Raw genomic sequence first — 18842 nt, forward strand, 5'->3', positions numbered from 1 at the left:
CGATACAATCTGAATAAAATGAAATTTATGTAAACTTTGACATCTGTAGTATATTCCATATCGTATGCCATCATCAGTTATTGGTCATATTGAGTATGAAGTAAATGACGTGTGTAGTGAGACAAGAATGCGAGAAAGACGGGTGATGGAGAGTCAAATTAATTTCAACTTTAAGGGGATATTTACAACTAAAATGACACAGAATATTACTACAGCTATCTGATATGCCCAGGCTAACATTATTTACCAGAAATAAGGCATCTCGAAAAATTGCATCCGGATACCTGCCGGATACCTTCTGGATACCTTCAGCAATGTTCAATTTTCTTGGTTAGTTTCCAATATAAATTTAGGTGTTTCACACTTAATTGAACAAAATTAACCCCCCAAATTGTGACATGTTTTTTGAAACTCAGAATGAGGTATCCGGTGCCGGATCCTTGGTATCCAGTGCCGGATCCTTGGACACCCAGATTGAGGTATCCGGTGAGGTATCCGGTGCCGGATACCCGGATTCCAGGTGGCATACTTTCAGGTGAGGTGTCCATGCCGGATACCATGGATCTGGTATCCGGCAAGGTATCTGCCACCGGATACCTGGATGCGTTTTGGGTAAGTGTCCGGAGGTATCCGGCAGGTATCCGGATACCGGAAACTGCATTTTTTTTGCTGTGTAACATTATATCAAGAGGCCATTCGTACGTACTTTGTCGTGTTTGTAAGTGGATAGCGCTGCTAGAATATCGTTTGTTAGATTTGGAATGCAACTTTTGAATAACAGTTACAACAATGTAGTGTCAGACTTCAGTATCAGTTGGTTGATTTGCGATGGGAATGTAACAGTGATTTGAATACAGGTAATTTCTGGATCGGCAACGAGTTGCTGCATTATGTCACCAACAACCGACGTCACGCTTTGATCGTTGAAGCCAAGTTCAATGGACAACCGTATAAGCAGTATCAGTATTACGGATTTGTGGTAAGTGTATGAAGTAGAATCGAACCCGGGTCTTCGGCGTCACCAGCGAACGCTTTAACAACTAGGATACCCGACCGCCCCTAGTAGAAGAATGAAGCGGTTTTAAATTCAAACCGCTAGCGAAGAAAGAAGCGGTTTGAATTTATAACTGTAAATAGATCTAGAGTACTTTGTAATATGACTTCATGTATTCATGCTTGTTACAAGAGGAGACCTGGTGTCATCACTCATTTCAGTGATCCATTGATATAAAAAGAAAAACAACAACTTTTCACCAACATTTTCCCTTTTACGCCAAATGGAATCCTATTTGGCAGATTATCGAAACTGCTTATTTTCTTGCGTTGAAGTTTGATATTTGCGGTATATTCGCTATTAACATTATAAAACAACAACATTTATTACCATTGCTCGACATCAAAATTCAGTTCGTTATGTCCTTCTTGATATCAGACGTTGCGCAGGTTACAATGTCATATTAAGTCACAGTGCTAGGCTGTTCAGTGTTAGTGTAACATGCCGTGATGGTCAGTTCCTGCCGTGATGGTCCAGCACACATGTTATTTGTTGTTTAAAAATGCACATACCGCACATGGTAATATACCTGCATAGCTGTAACGGGTAGAAAATGGTCGGTACAGATATGAAATATAGGAAAACCATCTTATATCCAGATTAAACAGAAGATTTCATGTTCTTTTTGTACAAAGCAAATTGGATCAATAAGTTTGTCGTTTGCGTTCAAGATACTTTTAATGTCATCTTCAGGTAAAAGGTGAAGACGAAGGTTACGCATTCACCTTTGAATTTGGAGGCCCAAATGACAAAAACGTGCTTGGCGATGGACTGACGCTGGCTAATGGGACCAAGTTTTCCACCTACGACGTTGACAACGACCTCAGCGTTGACAACTGCGCAGACATTCACCAGTCAGGGTGGTGGTTCACGACATGCGGGGGCTACAACCCCACAGGACAACCGCAGCCACCATCTGACACATACATGTCATTTGATCCTCTCGCTCTTTCTTGGCCAGTTCCTGGAAACTATTCACCGGTGTCTTTAGAAATGTTTCTAACACATGGCCTGCCGGAAGTGTTCAGGAGTGGATGATTGATTGCATATGGTTCAACGCTGCTTTAGATATTAATTCTGTTATACAACCATATTGAAAAACTTGTTATGGCCATTACTTGGTCATTTTTATACAAAATGTCATGACATTTGATATGTTTGTAGTTTGCAGTAGGGCTTGGCGTATGTGTTCCGCCTTTTTAGATATTTTTATGTACTGACATTTATTTAACCTTTGTACTTCGACCATACTGAATGCTGAAACATTACTCAGCCTTTTCCTTTGAAAATGTAATGACAGATGGCATGTGTAGTTGGTAGGGTGGCTTCACACATATTTCTCCGTTTATCGTGATATATTGATATTTATGTTACCTTTGCACTTTGACATTGCTCTTCGATTCTCTAGAACTGTATTTCCTCGTACTGTAAACACTATCTCCCCAGAAACAGTGACCAATAAAACTGAAACTTCCCTTTCTCGTTCCCACGTATGATAAAACCTGACTTTGTTTAAGAGTGAGTGAATTTGATTTTACGCCGCTTTTAGCATTATTCCAGCAATATCACGGCGGGGGACACCAGAAATAGGCTTCACACATTGTACCCATGTCGGGAATAGAACCCGGGTCTTCGGCGTGACGAGCGAACGCTTTAACCACTAGGCTACCCGACCGCCCACTTTGTTTAAGAGGTTGAATCCGATGTTCAGTAGAAAGGAAAGCAATTCATGGCCAGACTCAAATATTTGGTACATGTGTAGATTGTAGTGGGGCTCAACGTATATGTTCCGTATTTTAAGTTTTAACCTTGGTTTGGCCTCTGTATTTTGACCATAGTGCAGGCTGAAACTTCCTATGGTCTATATTGAAACCTTTTCTTTCAAAATGTAATGCAATTTGGTGTAGCTGGGAGTGGGTGTTATGCGTTCTGCTTTTCGCGATGTTTTACATTTTGATATCTATTTGGTATCTGCAGTGTTACCATGCTCATACATTCTCTCAAAACGTATTTTCCCAATAGGCCAATAATTATTACGGCAAGTGATACGAGAAACACAGATAAGCTTCACCCAATGTGTCTATATGGAGGTATTGGAAGAAGAATGTACTTTTTCAATGGTGTAATTATATTTTGCGCCCCATATTTCTGACCTGTAAAACAAGAGTGGCGCTACTTTGACGTATAATATTGCACAAGCTGTAGAAAGGGATACATGTATATTTTGCTAGAACAAATTATAGATAGCGGTAATTGATGTTTGCGATGGTAATTGTTTGCACGCCATTGACCACGCTAATTTTATAATTCAGATGATTCATAATAAGTAACAATGTTTAAAAGGAGAAAAAAATAATTAAAGAAGAAATTATCTGATTTGACAATTGTCGTGCACAGCCGCCATGGGAAACTTGGTAATATGCAGCGGAATAACTTCGGCTGCATCCGTCAAAAGCCGAAAGTGTTCGGATGCTGATACTGTCGGTTCCAGTAGGGGCTGTGTGTTAGTGCTAATGAGAAACTGCTATTACGACGATAGTTACTGCATTTATATCGCATACTCCTTCGTATTTGGTAGCTATACACACGATATCGCTTACATTAATTCCGATAATGCTTCTTTTCATTTAAATAAATTGGAGGGCATGCTGAGAGCGCTTTTCGTTGACGAAAGCAGATTCTGCTTATTCCATGATGATTGTCGTACTTGGGTTAACCATTGTCGAGGGTCGTGGGAGGCGATTCGGGAAGTGCATCCATATGGTGGCGGTGGGGTAGTGGTTTTGATTTCCTGGCAGCGCACAACGTCGCCGTTTTTCAATGGTCAGTTCACTCCCGGACTAAAACCCCATTGAACTCTTGGGATCATCTGGATCGTCAGAGCAGGAGGCATCCTCATCAACCATAGAACCGTCTTCAGCTGGAAGCAGCACTGAGGGACAACTGGCAACGGATTCCATATAACGTCATCAGGCGGTTGACAACGTCGATGTGACGACGAGTCTGGGCGTGCATTGGTTCTTGTGGTGGTCATATTCGCTGTTGAGAATTCTGGTATCTGTGAACCAACGCAAATTGATCGTGACAATACCTTCTTCACCTTGCTCATTACCGTGGACTGTGAAAATGCGGTGTTCCTTAAGACGTCATGTGCACGTCACCTGTTGTGAAATACTCATTGATATGATGCATGTAGCATCACCTATGACCTATACTTCAAATTCGAATAATTCTTTTTTTTGTAGCCACTATCAACATGGGTGTATATTTTCTTTTTACCAGCAATTTACAATCAAGGTAACTTGAAACGTATAGATAAGACTTGAGACGTAAGCTATCAACATCCCATCTTTCTTTCTTTGAGCATCTCAAAGACGTTGTTTGATCAGGGTTACAGAATTCAAGGCCTTACTATTAGTGACCAAAATGATGTCCGATTGCAATTCCATATTTTGACTTGCACCATATGTTCCTACGGAGTTTCAGGTTTACATTTGACTTGCCTTTACATGTGTTTGTGACGAGTCCCTATGGTGGGGCAGGATACGCACACCTTTCCGCGAGCACCTGGAATCATCACTATTTGATAGTGATTCATGAACACATGCCTGTGCCACAGCATTGCATATTCTATTATCATTAACAAGACACGTAAGTTAAGGATCATTTAAGAATTTTTATCATATCATTTCGCTATTATCTCCGTATATTTATGAGATGCCTTTTGGTTATGATAGGTACTTTTTGAAGAACTACAGACGTTTTGCCGTGGACAGTTACCAAGCTAGTAGGGGCAAAGGTATCGAGGTTGGCATTACATTAATGTGTCGTGACAAATATACAGCGACATTTGGCATCCGTCTAATGTAATGGTATCGGGTATTAAGGTGATTTGTGTGTGACATAAATGCATGATCTATTTCATTTATTGTTTTTTAATTGTTTCACGTACCTAGAACTACTTTTAAGATATCAATTTCCAAAAATTAATTTTCCGTATTTATACAAACGTACCCAGTGCAAATAAACACGCAGAACAAATAATTAAGAGAGACCTTGGAAATGTTTAGGTTCTTAGTTCGTTTGTTTTCTATCTTGGGCTGCGAGTAAAAGAGATGTGTTTCCATTAGTGAGTTCGTGCCCGCAACAGCAGGCACTGTCTTGTGTAATCAGTCAGGAAAACAGTATACTAATTGGGAGTCAAAACAAACATAACATCGTTATCGTCCCCAATATCGCATTTATAATTTGATTGTGTTTACAAGACACCGATCTCAATTGATTTCCTTTAAGTGTTAAGTGTTAAACAAATAGATCATACTGCCAAGACGTTATGCGTAACTACAGATATGGGTGTCGCATTTATACGTTTTCAATATCATTGATTCGGTACATATTTCTCAAGATCATAGTTCACCGACATCGACGCGCTCGTTCTGTTATACTCAGAGCGTTGAGCTGCCGTGCAGTGTTCAAGCGTCACGTCAAGGTAGGTAGGGGATATAACCCCACGGGGATGTATGAAGGTATCGCGATGGTACATGACACATCTTGATGGTTAAGGCGTGCCAGAAACCCATGATTGTGGCTTCGAATCCCGGTTAGTCCTGATTATTTCTTCCTGGATTTGTTATTCCAATGGGCCATACACATGCTCGTGGGTTTCACCGAAGTGGTGAACGACTTGCATCATTTCGGGCCTTCCTCCCACATCAAACGGAAAACTGTTCAAAGCGGCATGAAATAATATTCACTTACTCGCCTTGATGGTTGTACTGTGTATTTATGGACTCCATATCCGTAACATAAAATTTAACGACACTTCGAACTAACACATAAAACAAATCTTGTACGGAATAAGGCATGCAAGATTGACTATATAAAACGTGTTAAAACATTCAGGAAACATTATTTCCAAGGATGTTCGCTTGTCTTCATTGTGAAGACTGTAATTGTCAAGTTGATTCTTCTAAATTTCAGGTGACCATGACCATGTTTTTGTAGGTAATTCCACGATGAATGTGCCGGTCTCCATCACCTTCATCTGCTTAATGGCTACCTCTGCGTCTGGGCTCTTATCAAACAACATCTACAACAGAGTGGTTTCATGCTTAGACCCACTCAGTGTTAACGGTACAGGCATTGTGTCATCCAGCACCAGGGCTCATTGTGCTTTATCTTGCTCTTCGAGTCCAAGGTGCACTTCTTTCAGTTTCAAGGCAGAGGACGATGGAGGGAGTTGCTATCTCAATACCAACGTAGCATTGACAGACACAGAATGCGTTACCCCCGTTCAGGTCTTCAGGTTGTACAATGTAGGTTGACATTCAAACATATTTTTGTTTTGTTTTGTTTTGTTTTACGCCGTAGTAATCATTATTACAGCTATATCACGGCGACTTGTAGACAATCGAATCTGAGACATATGAACCAGTGGCTGACATTATGAGAAACGTCGCACGTTATCGGAGTACGATGAAACACAATGAACCAAGCCAATGATCCTGAACGCCAGATCAAATGTAGTCGCCTCTTCCGACAATACAGTGTTGGTGACGTAATTCTAGCCCGGTTGCCAATGTGTATGTAGTAGATTATTAATCTACGCTGAATTGTATCCATATTACTATTCGTTAAACACACGTGCCACATTAATACCAGTTATTCCACTTGGTGAACAAATAAAGTTTTTAACATACATTCGGTTTTGTAGGAAAAGGATCAGGTTTGCAACGGTCACGGTGTCTACCTGACGAACAGAAGTAAATGCCGTTGCCACGATGGGTATCTCGGAGACAGTTGTGAAAGACTTATGCAAGGTACGTATAGTTGTGGCCCTGTTTTAGACCGATTGTAAGGTGAAACTAGTGTGGTTTATATATTGGTGTTTAAGATATGTCCTGTAACATTACCATTACTATTATAAACCCATTTTCTAAATGTTTCTACTATGATCATAGCTAAACTCGCCTGTATCACTCAACGATAAACACATTTCACTTTGACCCCAGGTGATTTGGAAGCCTTGTAGTTAAAACGTTGGTTCGCCACAACGAAGGCACGGGTTCGATTCTTAACATTGGTACGGGGTGCGGAGCCCATTCATGGCGACGTAACACCCAACTGATTCACTCAAAATTGACATCTGTACAGTAAACAAAACACTCGATGACAACCTCTTTCAATGATTCTTAAAACGAGATCTTGTATTGAATTATTAATGTAACATCTACTGAATATATGTGTATTTGTAAGGATTGATTGCTGATTGTCCATTGGAAGGCATTTGGCGGCCATTTCCTCATTAGACGCATCCATGACATGTATGATGTCTGATGACTTTACCTATTTTGACATATACATGTACCATATAATACAGGACATTTACCATCCCCAAACACACAAGCGTGAATACCTTTATAATGACATTCTTCAATTCTGCACTCTAAAACTCTCTTCCCATCTCTCACAAGCATTACTTTAACATTAAAAGTCTCCTTGAATTTGCACATTAATATATATTACGTCAGAAGGTAAGTGATGTGACAGTCGGTCAGTGACAACAGTCTGTACAGTTCTAACTGCAACCTGTTAACTTTTACAGTGGCGTAACTTAATATAGCGGCGTAACAACAACTGACTCACAAATTCTTTCTACTTGACTTTCGCTAGAGTAACTGCCCTTTATCAAAGGGAGGCTACCTCAACCCTAGTCTTTGAGACGTCACGTTTGTTAATAGTCTGCCTGTCCAGTCATAACGTTACGAAGAGCGGTCATATGTACACACAGCGACAAAACGAAACAAGGTTAAAAATTCGGACATGTTTTGGCCAAATCCAATTGTTTTAAAGCCGCAGATGTCTACAAGAACAGCTACATGTATCGAAACTGATCTCGCTTGGCTAGTAACCTCGTTAAATTGTTTCGCAATTTTTACCTCCAAAGATGCCAAAACGTGTAAAATGCCTTAGCTGCGTCAGAGTTAGACATTGGTTTTCAGTATATTAGACTATTCTTTTGATAATAACAGCAATTATCCGAGCAGTTTCTCCAGATTACCTATTAGCAATTGTTATTTACATCTCTATCCGCATACGACCCCAACGGATATCGTTTTTATCCGTTGGCTATATCCTGCCGAGAAACCTACCCAATATATATATTGTGTTGGTTTACTGGAGTGAGAACGCTTTCAATCGTGCAAGTTAATATCGTGTAAGCGCCAGCTCTTGCCACCTACACAATGTGAAATTCATTTCTTAAAAAATCGTACTTTGAAGATCAAGAGATGTAAATTTTACTGTGATGCACATTTTAGGGGATTTAAGTTACCGGATACATTATATTGGAATGCAGGGACCCAGTTGCTGTGTCTTTCAAAATAGGAGAAAATGCTACACAGTTTAAAATCTGAATTTTGATTTGTTTACATGTCAAACAAGTGCAGTTTTTCGAGCACAACGTTTGTTTTCACACCTAATTTATGTCGCTTGAGTTCATCCAGACAGTTTATATGCCTATTGGTGATAAAGACCATTTATCATTCGATTCTAAAATGTATGAGGAATTAGGGATACATGTACGGCTGCTGAGTTTGAAATATGCGTGATGAACTATGCGTGATGTAATAGGTGACCCATAACCGTCATAAGCAAAACGGGTTTTTGTAAACAAAAAACAATATTGCGGACAGTTAACTTTGCTTTGGAGCTCGTGTTTGCGTATTTTCCAAAACATTCTAATTGATTCTAGTGATATCGGCGACGTTTCAAAATGACCATTGGTGATTTGATAAAAATCCAGATACCCGTGATCAGTACACTAGTACTGTTCACTTATATGCTATATTTGAAAGGCAGGTCTCCGAGTAAAATTCCGATATTTTGATTTCAAAACATACACTTAATAACGCCGTAGTGGTGATTTAGTAATGTGTCAGAAATGGCGACATTTACGAAGTTCCGAATTTACAGAGGTCATTTTCAGTAAGCTTGCTTTGCCTAAAATGACAGTGTATGATAACCCAGAAAATGGGATTCACCACAGAACTGATAACTTGCGGTGTATTTGTGTGCGTGATGTATTTTGAATTTTATTTGACATATATGTCCCTCTGGCATCCATTGGTTAGCGCGAATATGTTTTACTGAAACATTGTGTAAAATAGGAATGTTCATAAATTGCCCAATATGCCTCTCCTCAAGAATGTGGTAAGATGGCGATCGAGACAGCAGAGAAATGTTTAACCCGGGGATTCCCTATGAAAAGTAGTTCCGGTCAAAAATCGTGTAAACGTCAAAAGGTGAAGTTAATACTTTGTAAACGCAGTACATGTTAAAGCATAGTTTATGCATATTGCAAAATGAACGGGTCACGTGAGCAGCAAATAAAACCAATCACATAGGCGGAAATCCCTTAAACTGCAAAATACGAATACATACTTTCCAACTATTCCAGATTGCACGGAAGGTTCCGAGTATTATGACAAAGAAAAGGGACTCTTTTTCATCCAGCCACGTTCATCGAAGGCTATATTTCGCGTGTTCTGTAACATGATTTGGGGCGGCAGAAGCTACATGATGATTATAGAGAAGGATGGACCATATATGAACTTTACGAGAAGTTGGCAAGAATATAAGGATGGATTTGGTGTCTCCGAGTATGATGTCATTAACAAGAAAGGTATGAGTTTATCAATCTTAAATGTAATATTTATAAACATCGTTTTTTCATCAAGAAGACGAGAGCGGTACGTTTATGTATGTGTTGCCATTCCTTACGGTTTTTTTGCAAATTGTGTGAGTGGCGCCTGCTACCTGTAGTGCAGGACATGCTCGCTCTTTTCGTGAACACCTGGTGTCACCACTGATTTCTGGGATCCATCTAAATAAGTTTCACAGGTAGGGCAGGACATGCTCGCTCTTTTCGTGAACACCTGGTGTCAACACTGATTTCTGGGATCCATCTAAATAAGTTTCACAGGTAGGGCAGGACATGCTCGCTCTTTTCGTGAACACCTGGTGTCATCACTGATTTCTGAGATCCATCTAAATAAGTTTCACAGGTAGGGCAGGACATGCTCGCTCTTTTCGTGAACACCTGGTGTCATCACTGATTTCTGAGATCCATCTAAATAAGGTTCACAGGTAGGGCAGGACATGCTCGCTCTTTTCGTGAACACCTGGTGTCACCACTGATTTCTGAGATCCATCTAAATAAGGTTCACAGGTAGAGCAGGACATGCTCGCTCTTTTCGTGAACACCTGGTGTCATCACTGATTTCTGAGATCCATCTAAATAAGGTTCACAGGTAGGGCAGGACATGCTCGCTCTTTTCGTGAACACCTGGTGTCACCACTGATTTCTGAGATCCATCTAAATAAGGTTCACAGGTAGGGCAGGACATGCTCGCTCTTTTCGTGAACACCTGGTGTTTCCACTGATTTCTGAGATCCATCTAAATAAGGTTCACAGGTAGGGCAGGACATGCTCGCTCTTTTCGTGAACACCTGGTGTCACCACTGATTTCTGAGATCCATCTAAATAAGTTTCACAGGTAGGGCAGGACATGCTCGCTCTTTTCGTGAACACCTGGTGTCATCACTGATTTCTGAGATCCATCTAAATAAGGTTCACAGGTAGGGCAGGACATGCTCGCTCTTTTCGTGAACACCTGGTGTCATCACTGATTTCTGAGATCCATCTAAATAAGTTTTACAGGTAGGGCAGGACATGCTCGCTCTTTTCGTGAACACCTGGTGTCATCACTGATTTCTGAGATCCATCTAAATAAGTTTCACAGGTAGGGCAGGACATGCTCGCTCTTTTCGTGAACACCTGGTGTCATCACTGATTTCTGAGATCCATCTAAATAAGGTTCACAGGTAGGGCAGGACATGCTCGCTCTTTTCGTGAACACCTGGTGTCACCACTGATTTCTGAGATCCATCTAAATAAGGTTCACAGGTAGGGCAGGACATGCTCGCTCTTTTCGTGAACACCTGGTGTCATCACTGATTTCTGAGATCCATCTAAATAAGTTTCACAGGTAGGGCAGGACATGCTCGCTCTTTTCGTGAACACCTGGTGTCACCACTGATTTCTGAGATCCATCTAAATAAGGTTCACAGGTAGGGCAGGACATGCTCGCTCTTTTCGTGAACACCTGGTGTCACCACTGATTTCTGAGATCCATCTAAATAAGGTTCACAGGTAGGGCAGGACATGCTGGCTCTTTTCGTGAACACCTGGTGTCACCACTGATTTTCAGAGATAATTTCAAATAAGTTTCACCGCTAGGGTGCCTTTTGATCCCTATGAAATCAGTTTCGGTGGATAATCGAAAGTGATTCTTGTCTGGTGTTGACATTGTATGTTTACATCCCTCTTTAATTTATGGATATACAATTTCATCTCTCTGAATTAACAAATACAGTATTCATCCTCCAACATTCAATCTACAAGCTCCCGAACGATGCGGATAATATATAACGTATTGCTGATTATTCAAATACAGTATTCATCCTCTGACATTCAATCTACAAGCTCCCGAACGATGCGGATAATATATAACGTATTGCTGATTATTCAATAACCGATCCAAATCAAGCAAATAAAAACTTACGAGGCTAAGTATTAAAGTTTCGTCAGTCCGAGATGAGGGAATCAGACTTATATAAAATCCCTTGTTAATCCAAAAATTGCGTTATGCCTTTGTGAATTTCTTACAATAGTATTTTTTCGTCCACTTTACACCCGGCTAATTCGCATTATGACAAGCCTGTTTAGCGACTGAGCACCACGCATTTTAATGCTCGTTAATCCAACATGTATATATGATCAACCGATCGTTAATATACGGGTCCCAGTTTTGGCATGACTTCAAATGCACTGGCAATTAGATCGGATTCCACTGATTGAGAGTACGCTGCCTTGCATGTTCACATCCATATAAAAGCGACAAAGACATGCCCCAAACCATACAGTGATGTCGATCATTGTACGGTTCCGACTGTATTATAATCGTGTGTGTTTGAATCACTATCACTATGGCAATAATCTAAGTACTCACTGATCACTAGTTTGACACGAGTGAGTAGAATGTAAAATAGAGTTTGACTTTCCCACCAGACTAGATATCCGATGATAGTACAGGCTCTTTGTTCTAGCAGGGAGATTCATAATTATGTAACAATTTTCTATTTATAAAACTGCATGGTTGTAAAGTTAAGTTTTTTAACCAAATCTGAAACAGTTTCGGTTTGCAATAGATAAAAGACTCCTGTAAGTGTTCAAACTGTTTAATTTGCAATACTGACTTCAGAAAATGCGTGATTTCATAAAAAATATGAACATGCCAAAATGTCAATTTACAAATCAATAGCGTGTGTGTCCACCTCTGGTTGCGATGCAAGCAACACATCTTCGTCTCATGGAATGGACCAGGTGTCGCACAAAGTCCTGTGGGATATCTGTCCATATCTGCTGGAGCATGTTTCGATGTTCCTGGAGTGTCTGTGGAACACGTGGTTGACGTCGAAGGCGCCTATCCATCTCATCCCACATGTGCTCGATTGGTGAGAGATCAGGGGTGCGAGCCGGCCAGGGGATGACATTCACGTTGTTTTGTTGAAGAGAATCCTGAACGAGCCGAGCAATATGAGACCGGGTGTTGTCATGTTGAAAGGTAATGCCTTGGCCATGACGACGCAAAACGGTAGAACAACAGGGCCGATGATCTCGTCGCGGTAGCGCTGTCCATTGAGATTTCCCTCTACCACTATCAAACGGGTCCTCTGTCTTGCTGTAATCCCACCCCATACCATAACGCTGCCGCCCCCGAACCGATCTTCTTCCATGACATGATGATTGACGTAACATTCATCTCGACGTCGGTACACTCGAATCCGTCTATCGCTGTGGCTGAGGTGAAAACGAGACTCGTCAGTGAATAGAACTTGTCCCCACTGCATAGCCGTCCAGCGTAGACGCTGTCTGCACCACTGTAGACGTGCTTGATTGTGGTTTCCTGTCAAAACGGGACGTCTGGTGGGTCTTCTGGCGACAATCCCTGCACATCTGAGGCGACGACGTACGGTTTGTGAAGATATTCGTCGAAGGCCAGGCATGCTTCTTGCAGTCACTGTTGCTGGCTGGAATCGATTTTGTAGGTGTGTTGTGCGAATCCAGTTGTCTTGTCGATTATTGGTTACGCCACTCCGAGGATGGTCTCTGGCTGCATTCGTATGTTGCCAACGTTGCCATAAATACCTAATGGTGTTTCTGGGGACGTTAAATTGTCTTGCAACATCATGTTGACTCGATCCTGCTTCAAGCATCCAAATGGCTCGCAGACGCCCCTTTTTTGGACAGGCGTGGCATTTCGTAATGTTGAATAATTGCGTAATTTTATTGTTTTTCTGAGTGGTTGTTGTCAGCACGATGCTAAACAATGCATATGGAATCCCGTTAACGCACATGTTTTTATACCCACTTTTGCATGGAATGCATGCTTTTCTGTAGCAGTTGCGTTTTTGTGACTTGATTCCATACATGTACTACAATATTGAAAACCAAACTTTACTTGTTGAAAAATACACTAAAATATTGGTGTCACAGGAACTGTTGTTGTTGAGTATGTTTAGATTTTAACCTGATTCATTTAGAGCGTATTGCAATGATTCGCCACGTGCTGAGGGCGTGATGCTCACATAAAATACCATAAATAACGTTATAGAGCCATAAATCAATCAATTACATTTAACGCGGATTGTTTAAAAATCACATAAGTCTGTACAGTTAAATTATGTTTAAGTTAAAAGTTAGAAAACTTCACCATTCCCTCCCAATTGAAACAGGTAACACATGCATCCCCTATCGTGGTCAAGAGGGGATATTGCTTTACCGCGAGAAAGTGATGTCCCCTCTCGGCCACCATACTCTCGCCTTTGTCACGAGCGATACTTCTGCTGTGATGCGCTTTATCGTAGATACAGGCAGACCAGTGGCTCTTAAGCTTGATAATGCTTGAAATTTATTTGTACATTCTTCTCTCCGTGTAATTTATGACATTATGGACCAATTCACGAGCCCGAGAATGTATGATTTGGCCATGCTTACCTAGCTTTGACAAGCTAATTTGTTTATTACAACTTTTAGAGAATTCTGGTATCGACTTGTTACACAGACCTCTTAATAGTCTTATAGTCTAATTCGTTAATCAAGAAGATTTCATGGGAGGGCCATCCAAGTATCATATGTATATCATTACACACCAACAAAACAATATTGCCTATACAAAACGGAAGCGACATGTATAATAGCGGTATACTTACCATGTAACTTTCTTCTGCATACAGGGAGTTTCTGGGCTGGCAACGAGATGCTGCATCAACTTACAACTAGCCGAAGGTACACCCTCACTGTTGAAGCTGGTTACGAAACCTACAAACAATACATTTACGAGGGATTTGTCGTACGTATAACATATACTATACTCACCGCCAAAAGAAACGCGAAACATATATAGACACCTATAGAGAAGTATGTACGTTAAGAAGAGATGTTTCCGATATGTTCCAATTAATGACAAAACTAACAATCAGTCAAGAGTTACCACTGTCATTACTCTTATCACGATATGCTGCACGTAATGTTCAAACTTTACAAGCTAATCCTGACAAACGGTGAATTTCGATTCATGGGTCTATGACGTCACATGTGATGCGTTCATGAGCGTCGCTTCACACAACACACCAGTATGTTCCTTTGTGCGTCCAACCAATCTCATCTCTTAAATATAAATGTGTTTTCGTATTTTAACATACATGTTTGGTATTCGCGTTTCTTTCGATGGTGAGTATATATTGTACTATTCTTTTCAAAAGACTTTAGGGAATGGGTATACTAGTACTGTTCAAACAAGTCCAAGAGAAGAGAAATCTAAATAATATCACGTTTGTATGAAGTATTGTTGACGACAGCCATATTTACATATGCTGACATAGAGATCTTTTATTTCTGAGCAACAAGCCCATTATGTTGTTCTAGTTAGTCTAACAGTAACTATCAAAAGTAAGTATAAATTTCCTCTCCATAATGATTAAGGGACATATTTGGTAGCTTCGTCTTAATCACTGTGGGTTCGAATTCAAGATTCGTAATGTTTATGCTCTCTGGCTGTCGTTACAACACTGATGTTTGTGGATTTCACGAAAGTGATAATTATCTTCGACCTGCATCAAGGGGGCACGGGTGGCCCAGTCGTCTAAGGCGCCGCGATTCGCTGTGCAGAGTTGCGTCCCTTGGGCACGCCAGAAACCTATGATTGTGAGTTCGAATCCCGGTTCGCCCCGATTATGTTTCTAGGTTTGTCAGAACCATACCCGTGCTCGTGGGTTTAATCGAAGCGGTAAACGTCTGAGACTTGCATCCCTTTGGGCTTTCCTCCCACATTAAGCTGGCACGCCGTGATATTACTGGAATAATGTTAAAAGCGGCGTTAAACCCAACTCACTCACTCACTTGACCTACATCATATCAGGCTTTCCTCCCAAATCAAGCTGACGCCGTGATATAACCGATATACTGATCAAAGCGAAGTTAAACCATACTCATCCACTCACTAACTCAAATTAAATTTCAAATTAGTTTATTTGTGTGTGGGCCTTTGGCCCATACACAAGAAATGCAATGCCAATAGTACAATGTGAAACACATTACATGGATTTTAAGACGTCATGTCTTTTTTTGTATGCATAATATACATAATATTGCAGACGTTTTAATAACTCATCCTGAGTTGTACACAAAAGACTTTTGAATTTATATATAGTTGGAAATTTCCGATATAATTCTTGGAAAAAACTTTACGTAGTTCAATATAATGTTTACAGATCAATACGAAATGATATTCATCTTCAACAGACATATTGCAAACAGGACATAGACGTAAACATGATTCAATATATTGTCATCTACCCTCGTTCTGGCGTAAAGGTAAAACATTACATCTTAATTTAATAAAAACACCGCGTACACGTTTACTATTGTAAATACCCAAACATCTTTCAGGTTCAGTGTTATACCATTCTTTATACATCACATATCGGGTACTATTGATGAGTGTTGACATCCAGTTTTGACGAAATGTATCTACAAGACACGTTTTAAATTCCCCAATGAAAGCTACATTGTCCCCATCAGACTGGTTTAACCATACAAATCCCAAAACATGCGAAAATCAAATGCTACGAACAGATGCTACCCAAGTATTACGACCAATGTTGTCGAAATACATCAACATGTTATATACTTTTCTTGGGATACGCCCTTCATGCATTCGGGTTAATTTTAACCACTACTTTATAATACGGACCTGCGCATTGACACAAAGCGGGCAGCGACAACATTCACCGTAGACAATGGCATTTGGCGTTGTTTTCTCACCTTTAAAAAACTTTTACATCTCAAAAGATGAACCTGTTCTAATTGATCATAACGCTGGTAGAATAAGATGAATCAATATCAACTCATTTCCTTACATCCATGTCTTGCCCCGTGAAGATCTGGGTCAGGTCTTCAGCAACCTATGCTCGTCGTGAGAGGCAACTAACGTAATCTGGTGGTCGGAATCGCCGACTTGGTTGATGCATGATGCATATCGTGATGCTCATGATGTCAATGACTGGTAGGTTTGGCCCAGACTCGATTATTTACAAACTTGACCAGGCAATCTGGTGATTGGCATCATGAACATCGATCCACGCAATTAGGAAACGATGACATGCATCAACCAAGTCAGCGAGCCTGACCAACCGATACCCTTAGTCGCCTCTTACGACAAACATAGACGCCTTTTACGGCAAATATGGGTTGCTGAAGATCTATTCTTTACCTGGATCTTCACGCGATCAATGTCGGAGGACGCTACTCATACTAACAATTGGATAATCTGGCCCGGGCTCTGTTCTGTACAGCACGCCTTCAGGATAGCTTAAATATTGCTCACTGCGGCTTTACACAATATTCACTCACACCTACTTCCCATATTAAGTGATTGAGTGGGTTTGATTTAACGCCGCTAAGAGCAGTATTTTAGTTTTTCGCGCCGTGTGAAGGTTACGGTGGAGGAAAGCTCGAAGTGATGCAGGTCTTAGACGCGTCCCACCTTGGTAAAACCCATGAGCACGTGGTGGATGCAAATCTTAAAACATCACGAGGACGAATCGGGGATGTAAGCCCACGGCCATAGGTTTCTGGCACACCTAGGAGGCGCAAATGCGGCGCTGTTGACGACATAGCCACCGCGGCCCCACTTTCCTCCGGCACAATACACTTACTTACTTATTTTGGAGATTTAACGTGCGCTTTCCGACTGATGCGTATTTCGCACACGGCAAAACTTCCGTGGCCAATATTGGGACACAATACATGTCAGGGTGTATCGTTAATACTATTCACCGATGTGCGAACCATAACTCTCTTTATCATTTAACTTAAGCATTTATCCATGACATAAGCTTATGACATGAAAACATGTATGTCATACCCCAATGACATAAGTATGCAAATTAGATATGCAAATTAGATAACCGGAAGAGCGAGCGGTTTGATTTGAAACTATATATTATAAGTGAAGTTACACCAGAGATATAATCAGATTACACAGAATCGTTGTTGTTACCGTCATTAAAGTTTCAATTATTCTGCAAAAGTCTGTTCAAGTATTTTGTTTAAAATAATCCGAGGAACTTTTTTTCTCAGCGAATTGTTTATTTTGGTTTACATGGCTATGGAAAACATGTATCACTACGCACGATCTATACGTAAGATTTCGACAAGTTGCTGATGTTAATGTTTAATGCAATTATTCCTTAATTTGGAAGCAAAAATGTGAAAATGATAAATAGAATTCATCAATCGTGTTTTTTAATATGGGAAATATGAACATCGTCCCGTTAATCGGTATTTGCCTCGCCAAAGGCTCGGCAAATACCGATTAACTAAGACTCAGTTAAAATTTCCCATATTAAAAAACACTCGTGATGAATCCTCTATCTAATTACCATATTATATTTCAAGAACTGTTATGATGCTCCAGGTACAAGGAGAGAGTGAAGGGTACACATTCTCATTCGACCATGGTTACCCTAATGGAAATGGTGGTGGCAAACACATCCTTGGTGATGCTTTAACGCAAGCAAACGGAATCAAGTTTTCTACGTATGACGTTGACAACGATCTCAGCGATGGCAGCTGCGCGAACATACACCAGTCAGGGTGGTGGTTCACGACATGCTTGGGCTACAATCCGACGGGACAACCACAGTCTCCATCTGAAGAGCGAATGTCGCCCGATCCTATCTCACTGTCTTGGCCCGTGAATGGAGACTTGTCACCTCGTTACATACATTTCTTCCTGAGACAGGAATAGTCCGAATATTACAACGGAGTGTATATCATCGGCGGATCCAGAAGGGGTAAGGGTGAGTGTGTGTGTGTGTGTGTGTGTGTGTGTGTGTGTGTGTGTGTGTGTGTGTGTGTGTTATGGGCAGTAACTTCATCTGAGAGAAGATTTTGATATTTTGGATCCCTCCCTTTTCAACTTGCTGGATCCGCCCTTGTACATATATGCAACATTAACTTGTACGTACTTTCTGTCTATGGTAAAGGAAAGGTTTTTGCTTCGTGTTCTCCTTATGATTTACATTTTTAACTTATCTTAATAAAGCATCTTAATTGAACAAAAAGCTTCAAATAACTGTTTTTGATCTTTTCACTGATTAC

The 18842-nt window shown here is 40.6% G+C and overlaps 2 protein-coding genes across 2 annotated transcripts; both read left to right on the forward strand.

The window, feature by feature from the left end:
• The first annotated feature begins 417 nt into the window (after window positions 1–417).
• Window positions 418–2092, forward strand: LOC124133199 (ficolin-2-like). Its single transcript, XM_048400999.1, has 3 exons — window positions 418–422; window positions 844–979; window positions 1748–2092. Exons 1-3 carry the CDS (start codon window positions 418–420, stop codon window positions 2090–2092), a joined length of 486 nt encoding a protein of 161 aa, XP_048256956.1.
• Window positions 2093–6168: 4076 nt separating this feature from the next.
• LOC125382672 (fibrinogen-like protein 1) lies at window positions 6169–14592 on the forward strand. Its single transcript, XM_048400812.1, has 4 exons — window positions 6169–6369; window positions 6768–6873; window positions 9513–9737; window positions 14414–14592. Exons 2-4 carry the CDS (start codon window positions 6867–6869, stop codon window positions 14581–14583), a joined length of 402 nt encoding a protein of 133 aa, XP_048256769.1. The 5' UTR covers window positions 6169–6369; window positions 6768–6866; the 3' UTR covers window positions 14584–14592.
• Window positions 14593–18842: the final 4250 nt, after the last annotated feature.

Source organism: Haliotis rufescens, unplaced genomic scaffold (assembly GCF_023055435.1).
Source record: "Haliotis rufescens isolate VD_foot unplaced genomic scaffold, xgHalRufe1.0.p SCAF_20, whole genome shotgun sequence".
NCBI classification, from domain to species: domain Eukaryota; kingdom Metazoa; phylum Mollusca; class Gastropoda; order Lepetellida; family Haliotidae; genus Haliotis; species Haliotis rufescens.